The sequence below is a fragment of the Cynocephalus volans genome, chromosome 4, assembly GCF_027409185.1.
Source record: "Cynocephalus volans isolate mCynVol1 chromosome 4, mCynVol1.pri, whole genome shotgun sequence".
In the NCBI taxonomy this organism is placed as follows: Eukaryota; Metazoa; Chordata; class Mammalia; order Dermoptera; family Cynocephalidae; genus Cynocephalus; species Cynocephalus volans.
In genome coordinates this window covers 83,640,689-83,665,837 of record NC_084463.1, presented here as the reverse complement: position 1 = coordinate 83,665,837, position 25,149 = coordinate 83,640,689, and the positions used below count along the sequence as shown (strand labels likewise).

The following is a 25,149-nucleotide window of genomic DNA, read 5'->3' as shown; positions in this document are numbered from 1 at the left end:
TACAGCAAATTAGTAGAAGAGACTGAATTTGAGAAGACCAGCTGGTCCATGCCCTGGTCTTCTAAATCCCAGAGAGGGGATCTAGAAATCAGAGCAGGAGTGCACTACCCGGACTTACCTTAGGTTAATCCTGTGTATTAAAGTCCAATCAGGAGCATCTCCTCACCAAGAAGAAATAAAGTGCTAAATACCCCAGTACAGTGCCAGGAGCTGTACATGCTGTTTCATTTGCTATTACTAATAAGTTGCAGATAATATTATCTTCATCATAAAGACAGGGAAACTGAACTGAGACTTGGTAACTTGCTCAAGGCCACTGAGAAATGGCTAAATTTGCCCGTGCTGCTCTGATTTTCCAAGACAGTTGGGTTAAGTCTGCAAATCACTACACAGAGAACACAAAACACCTGCTGATAAAAATCTGGCAAGAGACTGACAATAATTCACCCAGTTCCCAAATGTGCCTGTTATTCTCAAGGAGTTAGGAACGGGAAGGGAAAAAGACTCCCTTTCAGCAATAACCTGAATTCTACCATACGCCTGAAGCAGCCCCAGGTACTGTCAACGACTAGATAAAAACCCCACGCAGGTAAGAGAGGCTTTTTGCAAAGCTCCCTGGGCGACCTGGTTTAACAGCCCGCAGAGATCTGCCGCTTGTACCGAAAGTGCAGTGTTTGGCAGCGTTCGAGGGGGCGAAACCTTTCTAAGTCCAGTTTCAGGTTCTCTCCATTCTACGCCTTTACCTGGGTGACGCCGTCCTACAAGCAGCCCGTGTAGAGCTCAACCCTGCACCGCCCCCCAGGCAACGCTGGCACCACCTAACTCGCGGGGGCTCCTCCCCACGCGGCCCGCGCCCAAAGCGCCGCCCCTCGGGGAGATCAGCAGCAGGACCCCGTCGGCAGCCGGCCCGCGAGTCCCAGGGCCGCGGAGCTGCTGGGAAGGCGCGAGGACCGCGGGGAGCGCGCCCCTACCGCAGAGGAAGCCGAGGCTGAAGAGGCCGCCGGCCAGCACCAGGGCCCCAGCGCAGAGCTGCCGCGGGCGGCGCCCGGCGACCGCGGCCGAGTCGGTCTCGGGCAGCAGGTTCCACATCCCGGCGCCCACCGAGGCTCCCGCGACACGCGCCTCGCTGCGGCCCCACGGCGCGCCCTGGACCCGCAGCAACGTTCGCTCCAGCCCTGGGCTCTGGTTCCTCCGCCCTGATAGTCTTTCTAGCGGACTCTGAACCAATCCGAGAGAGAGGGAGGCAACGTCTGCCTCCAGGAGAAAAGAACCCGGCCCATTTCGAGAGGCGCTTCCAAAAAAAGTTATTCTTGAAAACGTCTAGCTCTTGCGTACTTAAAAATGAGAGAGACAGAAAGGGACAGAGAAGGGGACAGAGAGGGACAGAGAGGGACAGAGAGCGCGCTACTTTCATCTCTCCACTCCTGTAATTCAGTAGGACGCTCCTCCTCTGTCTTCCTGGGAAAATACATAAGGACCCGGCGGAAGGCTAGTTAGGAAAATAGACTAAACCGTCTCTCAAAAACTTTTCTTCAGCTCTGAAATCCTATAAAATACAGTACTGTAAAATCGAACAGAAAAAGGTGGTGTTCAGCCCTACACTGTTTTGGATACTAAGGGAGGCTGGCATTAGTGTGAATTTCCACCATTTTCTTTCTCCTAATAAATATTATTGTTCAAACAAACAAAAAATGTGTAGGGTATTATCCTCTATTTACATAACAAAACTATTTTTAAAGGAATAATATTGGAACTTGTGGAAAGCAGACTCCATTTTCATATTTAAGCTGTGTTTGGCCTGTCTTCATAATAGATATAAAATCAATCTTTGTTGAATTAGTGAGAAGAATCAATCACACATAATTCTATCCCTGTTATAAATTCTTAATAATAATAACAAAGATATCTAGAGGGAGAGCATAATTATATGCTTTATCAAATCAAACGTGTTCTTACATCCATGAGGGGGACCATGCACTGACTAGGAGTGCTTTATGGAAGCAGTGATTTTGACAAGACAATGAAGTGCAGGTAGGATTTCAACCAGTGGAGATGCGCAGAAACATTAGGGGCTGTGGGCAAGCAGGGTAGACAAAGGCCCCAAACTCAGAGTATATTCACAGAAGAGCAAATAGTTTGCTTTGGGTAAGAGACAGAGCAAAATGAGAGTGGAGAAAGATGGGTTATATTGTAGAGAGGCTTGGGTACTTTGATAAAGAATTTCTGAATAAAGTGAAGAAAAGTAGGAAAATTAGTGTCAACAATAAACCAACACAACTCCTAGATGACCTACGACAGGGAAAAAGGGAGTTTCTTAATTCTCTTCTAACAAAATTCTGTATTTATTATATCTTTTCCAGTGTTCCTATTTTCAAATCTAACCAAGAATGGCAGAATAATAATAAATGGCTAACATATATTGAGCTCTTATTATGATTTATGCTTTTATATATATTATCTCATTTAATCATTAATGGAACACTTCAGAGTTTGTATTATCACTCTTCCCCTTTTGCACATGGAAATACTGAAGTTCAGTGAGATTAAGTAAATCATACAAAGTCACAAATGTTATACATCTGCCTTACTATGTACCAATACACAGCGTCCATTGAGCACAAGGTACATTTACTGATCTTGCTTATAGTATTGGAAGAAGCACTGGTCTTGGAGTCAGAAGACTCTCACTTAAATTTTGGATCTAGTCCTGTCCAAGTGACATACCCTTGGTTGCCAAGCATTCAATTTACCTAGATATATCTCCTCATTTGTAAAAATATAAGATCACCTGATACCATTACCTGGTACAATTGGTTAATGTAAATGTTTTGAAAATCATATGAGACTATAAATGAGGCAAATTTTACTTAAAAATAAGGAAGAATGTTTGAGCAATGGTGGAATTATTTAATAATTGAATTAATAAACCTCTATGGTGAAGAGGATGCATTTGAAGAACTCAGAGAATGAACATCTGTCAGATAGTGTAAACCTCGTGGAACTTACAGTTTAGAGGGAAAGGCATACCTTTAATAAGTAACCAATAACTAGTACTGTGAGCATTTTCTATATGATAGATACCATGCTATGTGCTTTATATGCATTATTGCATTTGATTCTCAGGACTTATCCTGAAAGAATTTAAAATATTTAACAAGAGATTATGCAGGCCACACTAGGTATTTTTGTTGTCACATTTATTATTATTTACCTTTTACAGGTAAGAATATAAAGGTTTAGAGAAATCGATTAACCTTCTGAAAAAAATAACTGACAGATGTTTGTTTGCCAATTCTCCCCCACCCCCATACATATTAGACCACACTATACTCCTGCTTTAACTCCTGGGGAAAGATTGAAGATGGGTCTTTCTTCATATCACGATTGGCAGAAGTAAACATTAGCTAAATCAAAATATTACACTCATCAATATGGTCTATTCTTGGAAAAAATTAAAATAACTTAAGCTCCTCTTATTTCCAGCCACTAACATGATATTTACTTTTCAAAAATATTTTAACTTAGTCAAGAAATAAAAACATACTTTACTATTCCCTGGCTGCTTCTTAATCTGTAAACACAACATTCCTGAACTCGAAACTACACACTAAATAGCATAGCTCTAGAAAACAAGAATTCTAACTATCTTCTCCAAGTGATTTCATTTTTTTAATTATAATAATTTTAAATTGGGGGTGATTACATAAGCATATGCACTTATTGAACTCTTTGAGCTGTACCTTTAAAATCTGAGCATTTTATTGTATATGTTATAAATCAAGAAAATTGATGCAAATGAAAAGATAGAGACATAGATAAATGAGAATGTTCCTCAATGATATGTCTAACTTCTTCTCTTTCAAAGTAATTAGTTGTCATTCTTCTTATGCTAACTTGACCTTTGTGGAGGAAATCTTCACAAACAAGCTTATTTGATTTGGAATTCTGAGAAATTGAAAACTTAGCAATATTCTTCCAATTTGATGATAGGATGGGATAATAAAAGGACATATTTTAAGGAAAAAAATATGTAAAGTTTAAGTAAAATGTACATTTTTTTCTATGTTAATTATTATTACTAAAATAAAAATCACTTATTACTTTTAAAAAACACATACAGAAGTATAGTAAGAAGCTCATGTACCATTTTACACTTTTTGTCCTTTTTCATACCATTATTACCCTCCACAGGTAAATACTGTTAATATGTTGGTACTAATTTTTCCAACTGATGATAGATTATGTTGGTTGTCACATTACAGTGCTGGAGTGGTTAGCTAACTGCTCTGGGTCCATCTAGTCCCAGGTTGGAGTCTTCCTGGCAGGGCAGGAACCAGTTGAGAAACTAGAGCCATTTGCTTACAGGGGGCACCGTGCACCTGTGTAATTTGGGTCAAAGTCTCTTGGGTTCAGTTGGTTTCAATTTCTGGTTGGTGTGAGTTTAAAATTTCAAGGTGTTAGGTCAGCAAGATTCTGGTGGGGTCTCTTGCAGACATCTGTTAAAACAGGCTAGAATGATCTTAAAGAGGAGCCCAATGCTTAGTTATTATTAGGAGGATTATTAAAACTGCAAGACAGATGTACAAGGAAAACGATGCCAGAAGCAGCCAGCTGAAATATCTGGGAACTTGAAGTCTAACCAGGTGGAAGAGCCCTTTGAGGGTATTCCTTTTAGAGACTCAGCCAATTTAAAATTTTTGGAAGTTTCCAATTCAAACTGGCTGGAGGAATTTTACCCAAGTACAGCACGAGGTACTGGTGATGGAGCATATTCCTCTTTGGGTAGGAAGAGATAATCTAAAGCTATGTGGTTGTAGCAGTAGGGGTGAGATTCCTCATCCTCCTTTGATCAACTTCTCGCCCAACAAGGACTGGCCAAAATTAAGGGCAAGGGCAATGAAACCATTTTCTGTGACCATTGGAATGGATCTGCTTGATTTCAGTATAGAATTCACAATTTTACAATGTCAAATTATAGGGTTCATGTTTTACATTTTTGTAATTCCAATCATGAGACCATATGATGTAAAAATGCAGTTGCATGTGTGCATTTAGTACTTTTAGATGAATACAACATAATGTCAAGACACTGAAATACATTTTTATCAAGAGTCTCCATAAATTAAATCAATCAAAATTGAAAAATGTAAAGTTCAGGCACTAAAGATAGTGCAACAGTGTCTGAGTTCCTTTTGTCATAGTCCTTGGTGATTGAGTACCATAGTACACTAAAAAGTGGCCCTATCTAAAGAGGTATTCAATTTTGCGGTTAGATTGATGATACAAGTCATAGTGATCTGCAGACCCACTTCAAGAAATGTAAAGATTAGGAAAGCTTGGAACAGTCAGGCTCACCATCTGTCATTCAGGATGCCCGCAAACCAACCACTAGCTGTTCCTGTAAACACATCATGTGTTCCTTTATGGAATAATTTTCTTAATGTGTTTTGAAATGGCTGTGTCTATAGAAATGCCAGTATCAGCAACTCTTTAATTAAGCTCTCCACAGTAATAAAATCAGTGATGTAATATTAGCAGTTCGTTTTATTCACATAAATAGCTCCCGTGTCTGAAATGTGTTTTACCTGGAAACATAATATACCTTGTGCAGGCATCAACCAAATAGGTTTTCTATATCTGACAGTAATTAGGCTACCAATTGGAAAGATTAGTGCATTACTTCCACCAAATGTAGGAAATTGATAAATGGTGAAGTTTAACATATCAAGGATAACTTCCTAGTCTCCCTTTGGGATTTCAGGGTATCTCTCACTGGGAGCAAAGACAGGTATTGGCATTAATGGAATGGTCTCTTGATTTTTTACATTAGCACACAATAACTCTGATTTCTTGCTAGAGCATTAGCTTATGTTGAAGCCATCTACAGATTATGGTACCATGGGGTTTTTCCTGTGAGGAAAGGGAAATGGTTATCATGGCAGGAAATGGGAAATAGAAAAGGAATAAGACTTTCATCACAGCAGAGAAATCTTGATTCACAATCTTGGGAAAGCTGTCTATATCTTAGGATGCCTCCTGTTTCTGGGGAAACTTTTTTCTGGTTAGCTTTACTTTAAAGTCTCCAACAGGTGTACAGTTAGTTTCAAGACCCCAGAGGAGTTCTTTTAAGTTGTAAGGAAGGACCAAGTTCCAAGGCCTGATGTTCCACTGTAGTATGGGTGTCAAGAAGAACTTGGTATGGTCTTCCCAACATGATTCAAGGGCAGTCTTTTTCTGATGTTCTCAAAAGACCTGTTTTAGTCCATTTGTGTTGCTATAACAGAATTACCTTAGACTGGGTAATTTATAAAAGAAAGAGGTTTATTTGGCTTACGATTCTGGGACAGCTGCATCTGGCACAGGCCTCAGGCTGCTTCTACTCATGGTGGAAAAGCAGCAGGCAGCTGGCAGGTACGAGCAGATCACACGGTGAGAGAGGAAGCAAGAGAGAGAGAGAGGAGGTCCAGGGTCTTATAAACAACAAGCTCTCATGGGAACTAACAGAGCAAGAACTCATGCATTACTTCCCCCTCCCCCAGGGAGAGCATTAATCCATTCATAAGGGATCTGCCGCCGTGACTCAATCAGTTTCCAACACTGCCACATTGGGGATCAAATTTCCACATGAGTTTTGAAGGGGACAATACATCCAAACTCCATCAAGACCCCATCTCTAGGTTTTAAATTGTGAAAGGTTTGGCTGTCCTTGGTTGATTGATCATGGAAAGCCTCTTTTGCCTGATGGACATAAACTTGGCATAATGCATTAAAGCCTTATAATTTGTCCAGTAAAATGGGTTTGTTTCTCTATCACTGGGCATTTCTCCAGAGATGTATCATAAAGAAAAAAAATTCTTAATAATTTCTGTCATAGCATCAGTTTTCTTATTTGGAAAAACTTCTGTTCAACCAGAAAACATATAAACTATCAGAAATATATACTGGTACGCTATTGAGTATGGCAACTGAATTGAGTCCATCTGTCAATGTTCAGACAGCAATTTTAAAACAGACACCCCACCAACATTTCTTTAAAAATAATTTGGATCATCTTGCTCAGTCACTGATGAATTATAGAGTGCAAGGCTTTTAACAATGGAAGCTTCAAAGACTCAGGGAGGATCAAGCAACTATCCAGCCCGTCCGTGAGTCCACACTTACATTGGATATGTATTCTATTAAATTCCAATTTTATTTTCCAATTCAAGTGCATAGCACTGTTTATAGAACATGCAATCGTAAGAAAGTTGGCCTTGAACAATCTTATAGAGTTCATTCAAATTGTGTATTTTAACACTTTCAGTACTGGTTGGCTTAGCATGAAAACTTCTCAAAGCATTTTCTTGGTATTCAATTAATTCTTGTTCTGCTCGATGTTGTGATGGTAGCTTTATAGAACCAATCAGTTTTTTATTAGAGTTCTGAGAATTCTTGCCTAGTCCAAGGGTATAATCAGATTTCTAGAAATTTTATCATAAGTGTACTTTTGATATTAATGCTCAATTTCTTAGGAAAACTTATAAATAAGTTTCTTCCATCTTAGCCAGTTTTTTCATACATAAATTTCCTTCTATAAACTTTGTATTTTGCAAAACTTTTACAACTTTATTACGCATTCAGTTTTGTCCTATTCTTTTCTTTACATTATGGGACAATCCAGTCATTCTACTTTGGAACAAAACTTTCTTTTCTTTTTCCCTTAAAACAAAATATCCTCAAATATTTAGCCTTTTCTTACTACAAACACATTTACCTTCATTGTATACTTGTACGTCATTTTAGTTACTCATATTAATTGGAATTCTTAACCCATAGTGAACTTTTGTGACCAGTCTGTCAAACTAGCAATCTTGTAGATTGGCAAATTTATGAATTATAATTTCTGGAGGTATGTGCTTTTTGTAGTACAATTTGTCAATGTGGCATGTAACATCTTTATTAATGGTTCATCAGATACCGTTAGTCTCTCTGTAATAACTAATTTTAGAGGAGACAAATTTTTTTCTCTACCCCTTTAGGTTTTCCTTAATAAATTGTTGTTTATATTCATTTCCCTCAATCCCAACTTTTTTTCTTGATAATAATGTCAAAACCTTCTAATATAGGGAGAACATCTTTTACATGGGAATTTTATCTTACATCTATTTAACCGTCATGTTCTTAATAAGTCTGGATTATTTGTAAAGATAAGACATTAAACAGCTAGCCATCAAGTTAAGTCATTCTTCCTATTAACAACTTTTTGTAATATAGAGATAACATAGGCTTTTTTTAAATCAATAAACCTAGGTAAGAAAAGTGGCATACCAGTATTAGATATAATGCTGAAAATGTTGGAGTGAGCAGGACTGAAGCCATTTTGGGACCTAAAACCACAGGGGCTCTAAAAGATTTTTAAAAGGGCACAGTTTTTTCTTGGCATGCATTTCTCTGAGTTCCCTGTTTTCTCATGGTTATTTGATATTTTGAACCTTGGTTATGGGGTAAGATGACATTATTTATATAAATGTGAAGTTGTTTTCCATCCAGTCTGAAATTACAAACTTGCAGATCCTGAGAAACTAAGAAAGACATCAGTAAAGCTATGCTGATTCCATCCCTTCAGCAGGATCGAGAGACAATGAGACCTTCCTGAGATTCTTATGCCACTGCTCAACTCCTTCCTCTGCTTTTCTCTCCACAAACCTGGGATCTGAGTTTCTCTTTCTTGTGCTCAAGTGCAGACGCACAGTATCTATGCAGGAAAGCCCCAGCTACCTGCTGCAGCTGGGGCTGCCCTGACCTGAGTCAGGCAGAAGTTCTGTAAAATAAAGATGGCATAAGATTATGATAAAATAATTTCTCAGTCCATCATGCAGAAAGCACCATGGTGTATTCTTTCATTATTATTTTTTCTTTTTTCTTTTTTTAAAATTATACTTCAGGTATGAAAGAATGATGTGTGGAAAATTAGCTTACTAATTTAAAAAGTGTATATGAAGATTGCCTTGAATTTTTTTTTAAAGCATAACCTTCATGTGAGAGTAAGCCTTCTGAGGTGACAGCATTCATAATGATAAAAATTGACAATGGATTCAGTTGAACATTAAACTCAGCAATATCCATATGTATTTATCTCTATTTCTATCTTAATCTGTATTTCAAAAAGGTTGTGCCTAAGCACCTTTTGCTAGTTAGATTTTTGCCCTTTAGTATTCATGTGTGTGTGGTTTGGAGACAGCTTTCATGATTCAGGAAGTTTACAATTAAGTCCCTCACTCAGTCATGGACTAATAGCTAGGAGGTTCCCTTTCTGGTTACTCCTGAGACAGTGCATGGGCAAGTCTTACAGATCACAAAATATGACTGTCATTTAATTTTTAATCCCAGCTCTAGGCATCATCCCATGGAACAGAGTAGCTTATTGCTCACCCTGTGTTCACTCAGAAGTTGTGCTTTAGCTCTTACAGCCAGTAGGAGTCAAGGCTCTTTGATGATGGATCAGTGGGTGGATCAATGAATATTTTCAAATCTGTCCACATCCCACTTTGATTGCTCTTGAGTGGGTGTAGCCTAGCACAGATGTAGTCTCCAAGGTCCCCAGGAATGAATGAGATTCCAGGAGGGCTTTTCTTGGCTATATCTTTACCTGGTACTCTCTGTTAAAACTTCTGGCTGATCAGACATTTCACTTGTTCCTGCTACCCAAAAATGGAGAGTCTAGGTTCCTCTTAGGTGCCTGTAATTGGGATCTTCATTATTTTTGACAATGCCCTTAAGAGTGCACTTCACCATGCTCCATTCAAAGTCAGCCATTACTCTCAGGCAGTGAGCACAGCTCTCAGTGTTCATGACCTGCCACTTCTCCTTAACAGAATCCCTGTATCGTTGCGCTGGAGTTGACGGTGGGACAGTGGCCTGCTTCTCCAGCAGTCAAACACACTCTACAAGTCTGCATTGGGAGAAAGGGATGGTATCTCCTTGTCTTTTGTTTTATCCCTTGAAGCATGGAAGATACAAAACCTTAACCCTGGACTGGGAGTTGACATTATTAGGAGACCCTGTCTTTGCCTCACAACTTAGAGAAAAGCTTCCATAATGTGGAGTTGTGGCTGACGGGAGCTGGTCATGGATCAAATGTCACACACTCTGTATCCTTGAGTTTTGCTATAGTTAGTTGAATAAATATTTCTTCATTTGCTATATGCCCTTATGATATGACAGTAGGTTTTTTGTTGTTGTTGTTGTTTGTTTGTTTGTTTTTTACCTTGGCTGGCTGAGAAATCAAGTGAAAAGAAAAGACACAGCATAAATATTGCACAGTATTCTCAGAGAGAGATTATTTTTATTTAAAGAAAATTGAAACATTTATGCACTTAACAATATCAACACTTTTAAATCAATACATTTTATAAGGGTAGATGACACTGAAGACCATCAAGTAGGCACCAAGTCAGCTTTCTCAGGAGCTGGCATTCCAGATAAATGTTGTCAGGTTTCAGACCTGTCTCTGATCATGTGGTTCCAGCGCAAAAGAAAGGTCGCAGAGAAGAAGAGAAGGAACAGGAGAAGAGACTACAGATGAGGGAACTATGGGCCGCATTAACAAAGCTCAGTGTACCACATTCATAATCCAGGAACACCCCTACGGGGCCGAGAGGCCTTTCCACGTAGTGAGGCAGGAGTGGGGAGGAGGTAAAGAGACGGCAGCAAGTCTCCTCCTTGACACAGAAAAGTAGAAAAATCCCCTCGGAGTTAACCATCATGTCATTCCTCTTTGTCCAGGAATCATTACAAAATCCAATGATCCAGTTCCCACACCCCCCCACATCCACCTCCCAGTAATGTCGGCCAGAAGTGAACGGCTGGGCTCCCCATGTGAGGAAAGACTTTGATCTTGTTGGATTATGGACAACATCGAGAAGAGCAGGAGTAGAGAGCAAATGTCTCAGATCTTCAAACAGGGGCACGTGACAAGCGGCTATTTCATCTTCCCAGGAAATATATACTGCAGGAAGAAGAAAACAGACATGGTAAAAAAATAATGTTATAACTTCCTGGTAAACATGGGCTCTGCGAAATTTCCAGATGTGCTAGGTTATCAGTGGAAATATGGGTCAGGACAGCAAGAGAACTGTGGAAATTACTGATGTTCATACTAGTCAGTATTTATAACAAGCGAATCCTTAATGAGACAAATGGAAAAAATTCATAAATATTCTTGGAATATGTGAAGAACAGGGATGTTGCCAAGCTTTTTTTCCTGGAACGTTGAAAATTGTGTGATTATTAATCATGCAAAGTCAGTAACAAAAGCAGCCTGCCCCTCTACTCAGAAAATTAGTAGTAATAATAATAATTCTTACTTAAAGAGTGATTACTTTGCCTCAGATTTAAGTATTTATTGCTAAAGCATGCACAGGTAAAATAAACTAAAAGAAACTTTACATATGCTTTTTTAAGGAAGATTTCACTGTGAGAATTTTCCACTAGAAGATCTTTTGAGAATGGGATAAATCCAGTGAAATAAAGTTGACAGTTTACTTTGTAGCTATTGTTTATTAATATTCATTTCATGCTTTTAATTAGATTGATGATTATATGAGGTATATATATGTACTGTGAATAAAATATTCAGGGCAATAAATACATGTGAAAAACAAAAGTTAAAACACTTTATTAGTTATTAATATCCATGAGATAAGCATCTCACAATCCAACAATCAGCATTAACTAAAAGTTGAACTGAACAAAGATGGAAATTTTTGTGTTCCATAGGAACAGTTAACACTATATTGCAGCATGCTTCAGCCCATACAACCCTTTTTCTATTGTTACCTGTCTACAGTGTATGTGTATGTTACAGTGTATGTGTGTTATATAATATTTGGCTTTTATACAGGTTTCTGTTCATTTATTTTTACCTGTTTTCCTATTATGGCAAATGGGACATAAAAGTTATTGGGAAAAAAAAAAAACAGATTGTGCAGTGAGGAAACATTTCCCATAGGAGGACACCCATGAAGAGGGATTTACAGGTGTCCTGCCAAAGATCTGCCTGTTACCTTGGAATTGGTTGAGCCTGTCTATCAGTCCAGTGATGGGCCAGGAACTGAGCTCTGGGTTCACAGGCTGGGGCATGTGAAGCTGCACAGACTCACTCCTGCAAAGAAGAAGGCTCAGTTATTCTTTCCTGGCCCAAAGTTTTTATCACAATGATTATTCCTATGTTCCTCTGAAGATGTTTCATCAAAATCTTCAAAATTACGTGCAGGGGTATGAATGTAATTTCACGAACCAGGCAATGCATCCATTTATTTTATGGAAATCAAATTCAACCTAATCCCACCTCCTAACACTTTCATCCTGGTACACAATTTCAACAAGCACAGCTGTATCTATTTCCTCTCTCCTCATCCCAGAGTTGTGCAAAATGGCCTGTATGCAAGGAAGATGTTCAATGACACTGGTTTCTAACCTACACCAGTCACCACTGAAAAGTTCAGTGTCTATAACCACTAGCTAGGGCTTGAGGATCTTAGCTTAGGCAGGGATCCTGCTTCTTGTACCCAGCTGCCCTAAGTGCACCATATAGCCTTTTCATTTGAAGTTGGAGGCTGCCATCTGCTACACTTGCAAGTCCAAAACCCTCAAGTGTCCTCCCTCTGATTCTTAACACCCTGCTTCCACTATACACTTGTTTGAAATACTTAACCTTCCCACATGCGTCTTGGAATAACTTTGGGCCATTATGTCAATTTCTTTATACACTTTGAATATTAAAATCAGGAAAGGTAATTTTCTTCATGAACTTCCACATAATCCCTTGCAAATAATACCCCTGCCCAAGTCCATCTTACACTGGATAACGAAAATCCCTTCCCAGAAGGGAAGAAAAAATATACCACGAAAGAGGTCATATTATTATAATACATAAATTATGCTTTCATTTCAGCATCAATAGACTGATCATTGTTACAGTTCTCAAACCTTGAATGTAGAGCCAAGCTTACCTTTTCAACATGGTTCCAAAATGCTGTAAAGACAAAAAGAGAAAGTCTTAGTATTCATCACAATATTCATAGTGGAGACTTCACTTCTTTGATTTCGAAGGATAGGTATTGCAATTGTTGTCAAAGTCATGGCAATTCAGGCAATATATTGCAAAATTTATTTTATATTCCCAGAATTCTAATTATCAAGATATGTTCAAATACAAATATCTTCCAAAAAACATTTCTGTTACATTTTTTCAGTAACTGGCCAGGCACAGAAAGAGAAATACGGAATGTCCTGACTCATGAATGGGAGGAAAGAAAGAAAGAGAAAGGAGGAAAGGAAGGAAGGAAGGAAGGAAGAAACTGAATTAAATTTTAGGAGAAAATTTCTCCTGGGGTAGCTACTCCTGTTTTATCCAAAAAAGGTTGTTTTTTTTTTTTTTTTTGCTCTTGGATGAGGTCATTATTTTCAAGCCGCCCCTTGACTCTCCTTTCCTTGCTCCTTACCTGGAGCAGCTCCATGTCTGGTTTATGGCACATTTCCTTCAGTTCCTCATACATTCCTCTTAGGAGTTTCCCCTTTAGGGCCATACAGTCTTCACTTTCCATGAGTTGTTGAAAAATCTCTTTTCTTTCCTTTTCCAGTCTCTCTAAATAGTGTTGCTCTTCCCCATAGAGCAATTGGCACACTTTCCAGTATTCAGCACGAATCATCTTCCTCCGTAGATTCACGTAATCCTGAAGAAACAATGGAGTAATCGGAACACGTAGTAGGCTGTTCTCATTTATGTCTTTTTATGTATTGTGTTATCTTCTGATATTTACCAGTTTGTTACTATCATTGAACAAGAAAGAAATTTGCCGGCTTCTTTCTTTCTTTCTTTTTTTTTCTTCTCTCTTTTTCCCTCTTTTCCATTTATTTATTTGCACCAGAAGTCAAAATTATACTTCCAATACAGAAATAAGAATATTTTTCTTAAATATTCACATTTTTAAAAGAGTAATTTAGAATTTATTAATTGTCATATATAAAAACTTCCTTATGACTAGTCTCCTTTATCCTCAGCAGTCTTACCTACAGACTTTCTCATCAATTCCCAGGAAAAATAGCAGACATCTCTTCACAGAATAAAATAAGGGCTTTCTAAAGTTTTTACATTTAGCAGGTCCACAAACTACATGCAAACCACGACCTCTGTGTACCTAGAGGCCTCTTTGAGTGCAGCTTGTCTCTTTTGGTCTGAGGCTTCTCACTGCACTTATCGGCTGACTTCCTCACTGTCCTTAAAGATACTGTTCAAGAGGTAACCTCCTTCCATTATTAATTCCCTCTGCCTCTTTTTCTCTCTTTGCTTTCTCTCTCTCTCTTAATTTCTTTAAATTTTTAGACATGGCTTATTTATCCCCATCATTTTGAAATAATCTAAACATCCACCGTTCACACAATATCTTCACTTGATTTTCATGCCATCTCTTTTGCCCCCTAACAATGCATATTTCTTGACCACATAGTACACTCACTGTACTCATTTGTGAAACTCTAACTCTTCATGAGCGCAATGAAGTCTCTTCCATCCCCACCACCCAACTGAAACTACATTCTTCATCACAGTAAAAACACCCATTGAACTACATTCTTCTCTCACCAAAAACTTCCTTTGGTAAACACATATATTTTTATTCCTATTATCACTAATCCTTCCTTACATAAAATTCATAATCTTGACTTCAAAGATCCTCTCTCTTCTGTTTTCCTTCTGTCAACTCATCTGTACCAGTTCCTCTTCCCCAGTCTGACCCATTACCACAGGGATTCCACATCATATTTTATTTTCACCTAAAAGGTTTATTTTTTTTCTAAAAACTCTAACTTTATACTACCATATATTCCAATACCTAGAATATGCTGACCATCAGGAAAATCTGTGTCCAGAACAAATTGTTCCCATAAGCTCCAACCACATTCATCCAATTGCCTACTGCATATTTCCACTTACATATCTCACAGGAACTTAAAACACAACCTGTCTCAAACTAAATTTATTATTTGTTTTACCCCAAACCAGCTTTATCACCAGCCTCAGGGATGCCCCAATTTCAAAACAGAATGTGTGCCTCATTCATGATTGTATCCTTTTAATATTCCACATAAAGCAATCAGTGTTTTCTGATATTCCTCTATCATTAACAATACATATCTTGAATGTTTCTACATCCATTTATCTTTGATCGGGTTAATTCTGGTCTTTCTTTTAATGATAGCTACAACTACATCCTACTCACTTCCTGATAAGTAAGAACTACATACTTTTTAAATTTTAAGCTTCGAATCAAATTTGTCTGTAAACTAAAAGAGTGGATAACTTTTACTTCACCTCTTCTACCTTTGGTGTTCAATTTATATCTATAAATCAATATGTGATAAAATTCACATTCCTCAATTGTGCTGCCCTTGTGACATTTTCATCTCTTAGCACTGCTTCCCTCTCTGAGAATACATAATTTATCTAATACCAACTACGTGCAATCCTCAGCAATCTCCTGGTTTCTCTCAGTTTCTAGCCTTTACCTCCAACAAATTTACCCACCTGAGATGCCCATGAACTCCCAAATGCAATGGTTTTTTTAGGATCAAATGATTTTTAATTTATCTGAAAATTCTTTCCTGAAAATTCAGATGGCTCAACTTCTATAAAACCTGTATTATTCCATAAACGAATAGTTTTCCTCCACGGGTTTGTTGTATTTTCCCATACCTGTGGATGCTTTTTGGTCTTATCTGGGAAATAAAATCTTTTAGCTGGATATTTTGATTTTACTAAGAAATAGTAATGAAAGGCCATATTTTTCTGTGTGCAAACAGATGGAATCTTTTTCCTTTTGCTCAGCCTGCTCATAGGAGCCCACAGACAGTATAAGTTTAGTTCAAATTCTCATTGCATAATCACCATGTGTCCCAATGTGGTGCTAAGGGAAACAGAGTCTTTTACTTACCATCCACATTTGAATTACGCTGGTTTCTCGGTTTAGATTTCTCTGATTTTCTTGTGTCTTTTCCCACACAGACCTCATTTGCTTCAGGAGCTTTTGCTGCAGAAACAGTGAATGTAAGCAAAAAGGAAACCTATATTAAAGTTTTAGATCCTGACAAATGGAGCAGGGCAGAGAATGTGAGATAAATAAGCACTACAGAGGGAAGTGCATTTTCATTATAAAAACTTATTGTACAATTTGGGAGACATTTATAATCATAAAATAAATATCCTATAATTTGAGAGGATGTTTCACTAACGAGAAAACTGGTCATTGAATCTTTTGTTTCCACACCAATTTTCTTGATTGAATCTTGTCTTAGAATTAAACTGTCAATATGTTAGTTCATATTATAGCTATAAGACAGTGTTTTTAAACTGATTATAAGATTATGCATTTTGCAATTATGATTATAGGGCCAATGACTGTCAATGAAATTAACAGATTTGCCCAGATTGGTCTTACACTAAATTATCACAATTCCCATGATTAACAACATCACCACCAACACTACAAGGTGTAAGATTTATAACTGTAAGAATGTAAGATCTGTGAGATTGAGAACATTCTGTCTTAAATAATTTATCCTAGTGTCCTGGCACATAGTGCTCAGTAAATATGAACTTTACAGGTGACATGAAAGAATCAGAATTTTCTTTACTTTCTCTTTCATAATCTGGCAGACAGTAGGTCTCCCAGGTTCAAATTTCTGTCACAGTCATTGCTTACCCTGTATTCCTCAGCAGTCCAATCAACGGAACAGTGTCGGTGACCCACATGCTCCTTAGACTTACAGCACAGTGAACAGAGCACGTCCTTGACAACCTCACAGAAGAAGTTCTTAGTTTTTCTGTGTATCCCACAGATGTCTTCTGCAGAACTGGGTAATTGGTATGGTCTTGCCCGTCTGGCAAGAAACACCCGTGTCTTCAATACGATGTTGGTTTTCAAAATTATTTCATGTGATGTTGTCCTGCACACAGGGCAGCTAGGAGGATGTGGGGCTTCCTCCCAGCACATACAGAGACAAGGCCTACAAAAGCTGTGCCCACAGCCTATGGTGACCGGGTCTATAAAGTAATTCATGCAAACGGAACAAATGAATTCATTCTGGAAGGTATTGGAATCCATGTTTCTGGGGAGAGAAAAATGAAGAAAGAGAAATTTTTTTGCTGTGGGCCTTAAAAGAAGATAATTTCAAAATCCAAAACAATATGACTGGGCAAGAGAATTCTTTTATTCCTGTTCTTACTAATATACTAGTTTATATAGCAGGACACGTCATGCATTGCCTATGACAAAAGAATGCTAAGAAAGAGAGTTCACTTGGTCTTCTCCTGGCATGTTGATTTGTCAACAATGGCCCTTCCCACCTTGGTTCCAGCTTTCTAAACAATGTCAATTTTGTTCATTTATGTCATCTCCTATAAATGGACATTGGAATAAGTAGTTCAGATCTAATCTCAGCCACAGAAAGTGGGTAATATTTCACATAAAAGAATCATAATTGCCCCATTTTTAGTGATTCCTTATAATTAGCATTTGACCCTATTTTAGTCAATGAGGCATTCAAGTGATACCACTGGAATTCCATGAAAGGTTTCCTTACTTCTGCAAAAACAACAACAACAAATAAAATAAAATAAAATAAAATAAAATAAAATAAAATAAAATAAAATAAAGAAGACACAGCTACAGTCATTTTGTGAACACAATGTGCCATAGCTTAGAGACAAAAGCAAATACCCTGAGGATCACAGAGAAATGGAAGACCTGAGTCTTTGACAATGACATTGAGATAGTAAAATAACAAACTCTGAGTCTGACAATCAATAAATGTAAGAGGAATTAAGGAAATAGAAACTCATTTTACAGCCACAATAATTAATAATATATTCAGGCAAGAATCATCAATGGATGTGAAAGCCATTGGGTGAAAAGTATCACTCTAAAGATTATTCGTTAACAAGAGGCTTACTTTCAACCACTATCACATAATATATTAAACTTACTTATTTGAATAAAGAAACATGTTATATTGTTATAAATAAACGTAGAATTGTTGACTAAAAGTTTTGTTTTAATTATCTAGTTCTCATCATATCCCCTAGTTTATAAGAACTTGAGTAGATGGGGCTGAATATTCCCAGAGCTGAAAACTTATTGTTTGGTTCCAAGTAAATGTAAACAATTGCTCCATTTAATAACTATAAACCTAGCTTTAAAACACCTTTTTGAAAAACAGATTGCATTAAACTGCTGATGCCTATAGATATATTTACAAATGAAAGTTTGTGAGAGGGAATTATATGGACTTCTGGTAACCACAAAATTTTTAGTGATATGGGACATCAATTCATTTAATTAGAATGTGCTGAAAATGGAGAGACAGCTTGAGGGACTATGAAAAATTTGAGATTAGTCTTCTGTAAATTGGGTAAGTTACTGAAAAATAATTCATTATGAAAGCAAACATTTCTAGATTGATAACATTAATAATAATTTTCAAATGATGATAGTAGAAGATAATTTTTGTTTACTAATTCTAGGTATTAGATTAATCCTTTTTAATTGGACTACCTTTTTAATTTTAACAACAATACTATTAACTTATTTTCTATTCTCACCAAGACTTTTTAATAAGGAAACTTGATGTAGTATAAATAAGTTACTTGTCTAAAGTCACACATTAAATAAATTATTTGGTCAGACTTCTTGTTTAAAATTTCCTCATATTTAAGAGTATTAGTTTTTTGTAGCTTTCTCTAGTTTCCAAAATCCAAGTTTGAAGTTGACTTGAAAATATGAAACTTTCACACTTTAAAATCCAAGTCTGGGGATGGTCAGTTAGGTCAGTTGGTTAGAGCATGGTGCTGATAACTCCAAGGTCCAGGGTTGGATCCCTGTCTGGCCAGCCATCAAAAAAATTTAAAAAGATAAAAAAATCAAGTCTGAAAACTCAAAACTAAAGGATGTCATTTTAAACACTCAATCTAACAATGAGTATTTTTTGAGAAATTCAACACATTAAGTATAACAGCATTATACACAGAAATGCAAACATATACATATATGTATATATATAAACAGCATAATATGAATAATTTGATAGTCATGAATAGGTACCTAGAGCAAAAAAAATACGATTATCATGTTTATTGTACACGTAAATAATTACAAGCTCCATTGTGGCAATCATCTTCTAAACTCTCCTATTATACATGATTAATAAAATTATACAAAAATTAATGAAGCAAAACTAAAATATTTTCATGAAATACGTAGAAAGGAAAAAGAGACTACATATGTGTAATGTAGTAAGTTTAAAGTAATGGAGGAATTTTTAACTAAGAACTTTATGTGGGAATAATCTAAGCAGACACACAAAAATACTGATAGAGACAGAAGTTTCTACTTAAAAAAAAAAAGTGGGGCTGGCTGGTGAGCTCACTTTGTTAGAGTGCAGTGTTATAACATCAAGGTCAAGGGTTGGGATCCCTGCATCAGCCCCCGCCAAAAGAAAAAAATAAATAAATTAATTAATTAAATAAAATAAAATGCTGCTTAAAAAAGTAGCAGAAATTCCTTTTGAGTAAATTGTGTACTTACCTGTGGGTACTGTTAATGGTTTTTTCCATTGTCGTTCTGTTAAATTCAGTTCAGATACTCACCTAGTGTTTGCAGTAAATTTCAGAAGTCTCCACCATACTGCCAACTTCAAACACAGTAGTTCTGGAGAATAATGAACTTGGTCCTTTGCTTGATGTTTTATAGTCTCCAACATCACACCCATTTTCTCAAACTGTTTAAGTTTCCAAACCTTTTGAAAGGTGTAGATGTACATGAGTGGATTATAGGACACACCCTAATACCAATGATTGAATCGAAACCCTTAATCTATTCAGTCAAATGACCACATCCAATCTCTAATAGGAAACTATCCCATAAATTAGTCTATGTAGATTATAGTTATTTTAAAAATAAATATTCAAAATAAGGGTTCATTGTCTGTTTTCCAGAAATTACATTTTAATCCCAATTACCTGACTCTGTTACTATTCGCAGTATTTTGGAATATTATCTGTGTGAACCTACATCCATTCTTTCCTTAATATTGCTTCAGAAAACTCGTGACAATTGATAATTGAATGCTTGTATAAGGGGAAGTGTTGCATCAAACATCAATGAGAATAAACATTTCTTAATCTCTGCAATCTCATAGCTTACAGATAGTATCCGATAGCTTAAATTTGCTGTTTTACATTTCTGATGAGACTGAATATGTTTTCTTAAGTTTAATGGGAGAAGTTCAGTTTCAATTGTAGGGATTTTGTTAAATTCCCTTTGATGCAGTTTGGATGTGCTGTCCCCTCCAAAACTCATGTGGAAATTTGATCTCCAATGTGGCAGTGTCAGAAACTGATTGAGTCATGGAGGCGGATCCCTCGTGAATGGATTAATGCTCTCCCTGGGGGAGGGGGATTAATGAGTGAGTTCTCGCTCTATTAGTTCCCTTGAGAGCTCGTTTCTTAAAAAGACCCTGGCACCTTCTCTTTCTCTCTTGCTTCCTCTTGTCATGTGATTTGCTTGTACCTGCCAGCTGCCTGCCACTTTCCACCATGAGTAGAAGCAGCCTGAGGCCCAAGCCAGATGCAGCCATCCCAGAATCGAAAGCCAAACAAGCCTCTTTTCCTTATAAATTACTCAGTCTCAGGTGTTTCTGTTATAGCAACACAAAATATTTTCTGTTTTAGTCCGCTTTGTGTTGCTATAACACTCTTCTTTTTGGACATGGCCTAATAGGGGGACTAGTGGCCCTGTCACAGTTTTGTTTCACTGCTCCTCAGGCTTCAACCATTCCAGTTGCCTGTTACGTTACTTCCCTTTCTTTTCTCTTCTCTTCTCTCACTTCAGTTCAAAAACAAGAACCAGTCATAATTTGGGCTAGGGAATTGATCCACATGCGGAGAGTACCAATATGCTCACCCTGCAGCATATCTGTGCTTGGCCCTAACAGAAATCGTACTGCTGTACTTCTGCGAGCCAAAAGGACAGCTAGGGTGCAGCATAACGAGTGTTAGAAATGGGACAATTCTAACCTACAGTGACATCTGAATAAGCTGTCTGTATAAAGACCGTTCCCTGCCCTGGCCCCTGATGCTACCAGGGTGTGAACCTCCTTCAGGAAATAAAAAATTAACTCCAGAGATTATAGGAAGTATTGTATTAAATATTGCTCTTCTGTATGGCAAGTCTTCCTCTCCTCTCCTCCAATGGAGATCTTAACAGAATGCTAATATTTAGAATAATGGTAAAACTGAAAGTACTCATGTTGATGAGAATATGGAAAATGTTGGCTTGTAATATATGCTAGTGATATGTTCATTGCTATAATCACTTTGAAATGTAGTTTAATAGTGCCTACTGTGGCTGAACACATGCAAGTCTTATGACCCATCTAGATATCGAATCAACAGAAATGTGAACGTGTATACAATGACGTGTGCAAAAATATTCATAGTAGCATTCTCTGTAATGGCCCCAAACTGGAAACAACCCAAATGCCCAGCAAGAGGAAAATTAAAATGTGAGATATTCATATTATAAGATACAGCAATGAGAATTAACTACTACATGCATTATAAATATAAATTTAAGAGATAGAACTCTCATAAACAAAGACAGCATAACTAAGTATTTCATTTTATATAAAGGTCAGAAACATATGTGTGGTGAAAGAAGTGAGGAGAAGGAATTCCTGGGAGGGAACAAGGAATGTTTCCCCACATTCCGGCAATGTTCTGTTTCTTGAGCATGGTGGTGATTACACAGGAGTATTCACTTTTACAACATTTGAGTGGTACTACGAATTTTGCATTTTAATTTTTGTATGTTATTTAAAAAACATTGTTTATTGTTAAAATTTTTGCAGAACACGGTTGGTCTGGATAGAGCAGAAATGGTGAAGGTGAACACCTCAAGTCTGAAATCTGGCCAAGAGCTCAGTGCTGTCAGGTGGGAGGGCAGGAGGGTCGGGCCTGGACCCTGCATTTTCTCCTCTCACTCAGGAACCACTCAGGGTCCTCTCGGGGCTTAGTTCTGATCTAGGGAGGCAAGAGTGAGTCCAGACCCCTGAAAATCAAGCTTTTGGGGCTCAAGGTACAGGTCAGGGGAAACATAAAAGTCTGGATAAGTTCTTTAAGCTAAAGTCTCTTCTTCCAGAAGAAATCACTGCCTTCTCAGCTAGGCTTTGGGAACCAGCAGAGGATCCCATTTGCCCTCTTTCTAATTGTGGGAATTTGGAGTCCAGGGAGAGATCCTCTCCAACATAGAACACATCTCAGGAAAGTGTGGGGAAAATCCTTCCATGCTTCTCTGCTCTGTGCATTGGACATAAGTCCTCAGAAACTTGGGTGGCTTTCAAGGTATTAAAAGGTCTGCAAGCCAACAATTAAAGCCACCTCATCCTTCCAGTAGGTGGTGGATGCCTGTGCAGCAATCAGATTTTGTCCAGTTACCTCTGGCGATTGAGCAAGAAGGGGTAATAGGACCAAGGGACTTGACAGAGGCTTGGCCTGTGTTGTGCAGCCAGGGCCAGCAGGGGTTCAAGCCCAGTGTTCATCAATGGTACAGTCCCAAATCCCATTGAGCCAGCAACCCAAGGCTCCTGTTGCTCCCTGGATCTGTGTCTGGATCCTTCTCCTAGGTTGAGAGCGGCAGTTTCAGGTCCACATGGGTGTGTGGATCACCGTTGGCACTAACTACACAGTATTTCACCTGCAGAGAGGAGCCCTGAATCTGAGGTTGGGGAAGACCCAGGAAAGACCCCTTCAATGAATCCAGGAGTGCATGTGAGACCTTTGGCTGTGACTGAGGGGTCTTTGCCTGACCAGTGCCTACTCTGTTTTTCTGCCCCTGTTTTTCCATTCTATCCTCACTTTTTCCCCTTGCTCTCCTATTCTCTCTCATTTTTCTTCAAAGAATATAGGAATTTGAAAAGAAAAATAATGTACAGAATTGTGCAATTCTGCACTGTCCAATAGCATAGCTTCTAGCCATTAGTCACTGCTGAGCACTTGAAATGTGACTAGTATGAATTAAGATGTGCGATCATTGTAAAACACACGCTGATCTCTGAGACTTCGCCCAAAAAAAGATAATAAAATATCACATTAATAGTTTCTATACTATTTTGAATAGAGCTGCTGTAAATACCGGAGTGCAAGTATCCCTTAAACATGTTTACAGCAGCTCTATTCACAATAACCAAGATATGGAACCAACCTAAATGTTCATCAACAGATGCCTGGATAAAGAAAATGTGGTAGATATACACCATGGAATACTACTCAGCTACAAAAAAACAGTGAAATTCTGTCATTTACAGCAATGTAGATGAGCTTGGAGAAAATTATGTTAAGTGAAATAAGCCAGATGCAGAAAGAGAAATACTGCATATTCTCACTCATATGTGGAAACTGAAAAACAGAACAAAACAAAACTAAACAAAAAACAAGTAAATAAGAAGAAATTCAACTGTTGAAAGGAGAGAGAAGAACTGTGGTTACTAGAGGTGGGAGTGGGAGTGGGGAGAGGGGATGGTGAGAAGCTGGTTAGTGGGTACAAAATTAGAGTCAGATAGGAAAAATAAATCCTGTGTACAGTCGACCCAGGAATCTGTAATTAACAATGACTTACTGCATGTTATCAAACAACTAGAAGAGAGATCAAATGTGCACAACACAAAGAAATGACTGGGTTTGGCAAGAATGAACATGCTGATTGCCCTGAATGGATCACCACACATTGTACATGTGCACTGAGATATAACCCTGGAGCCAATAAATATGTACAACAAATATGTTTCAATAAAAAAATTAAAAGTTTCTATAATAGTTACACATTGAATTTATAACACTGTGGACATATTTGGTTAAATAATATATTATATATATATATTATATATGTATATAATACAATTATATATATATATATATATACAATTAATTTTACCTGTTATTTTTATGCTTCTTAATGTGGCTACATGAAAATTTTAAAGTACACATGTGACTCTGTGATGTTGTGAAATGTATGTTTGGTCTTCATCATCCCTTTCCTGGTATATAACTCATAAAATCCTTTGAATCTCCTAAGTGCTGTCTTTGTGTATACTAGTTTTTTTATTGGTTATGAATATTCATGGGGTACAAAAATGGTTGTCACCACTTTTGCCCAAGATATGATGGCTAGATCCATACTGGCAGCATGCCCATTGCCACAAATTGTGATTATACCCCGTGTCCCCCACCCAATTATCCCTGACCTCCCTCCCCATCCCCTCTCCCCCACTCCACTTGTATCCCTAGGTTTTCTCTCTCACTCTGCAAATCCAACGTACCACTGTGGTCCTTCTTTCCTTAGTTCTTTCTCTCTTAGCTCCCACTTATGAGGACATGTGGTATTTATCCCTCTGTACTTTGCTTATTTCACTCAACATAAGTTTCTCCAAGTTCATCCACATTGCTGTGAATGGCAGAATTTCATTCTTTTTATGGCAGAGTAGTATTCCGTGGTGTATATATACCACATATTCCTTCCCCAATCTTCCATCAATGGACATTTAGTTTGGTCCCATATCTTGGCCATTGTAAACAGAACTGCGATGGACATGGGAGTACAGGTATCCCTTTGATATGATGATTTTCATTCCTTTGGTATATACTCAGACGTGGGATTGCTGGATCATATGGAAGATCTATCCGTAGTTGTCCGAGAAACATCCATACTGTTTTCCATAGTGGTTGTACTAATTTATAGTCCCACCAACAGTGTAGGCGTGTTCCCTTCTCTTCACACATCACCAGCATTTGTTATTCTCTGTCTTTTTGATTATAGATAGTCTAACTGGGGTGAGGTGATATCTCAATGTAGTTTTAATTTGCATTTTCTTATTGACTAGTGATGTTGAGAATTTTTTCATGTACCTGTTGACCATTTGTATGTCTTCCCTCAAATGTCTATTCAGCTCCTTTGCCCATTTTTTATTTGGGTTATTTGTGTTTTTTTACCGTGTAATTGCTTGAGTTCCTTGTATATTATGGATATTAATTCCTTGTTGGATGCATAGTTAACAAAAATT

At 37.7% G+C, this 25,149-nt stretch overlaps 1 protein-coding gene across 1 annotated transcript; it reads right to left on the bottom strand.

The window, feature by feature from the left end:
* Positions 1 to 780: 780 nt before the first annotated feature.
* Positions 781 to 19,648, bottom strand: LOC134376224 (putative tripartite motif-containing protein 49B). Its single transcript, XM_063094849.1, has 7 exons — positions 19,620 to 19,648; positions 16,740 to 17,145; positions 15,972 to 16,067; positions 12,993 to 13,015; positions 12,045 to 12,142; positions 10,559 to 10,987; positions 781 to 1,250 (listed from the first exon to the last, which is right to left on the bottom strand). Exons 1-7 carry the CDS (start codon positions 19,646 to 19,648, stop codon positions 781 to 783), a joined length of 1,551 nt encoding a protein of 516 aa, XP_062950919.1.
* Between the last annotated feature and the right edge of the window lie 5,501 nt (positions 19,649 to 25,149).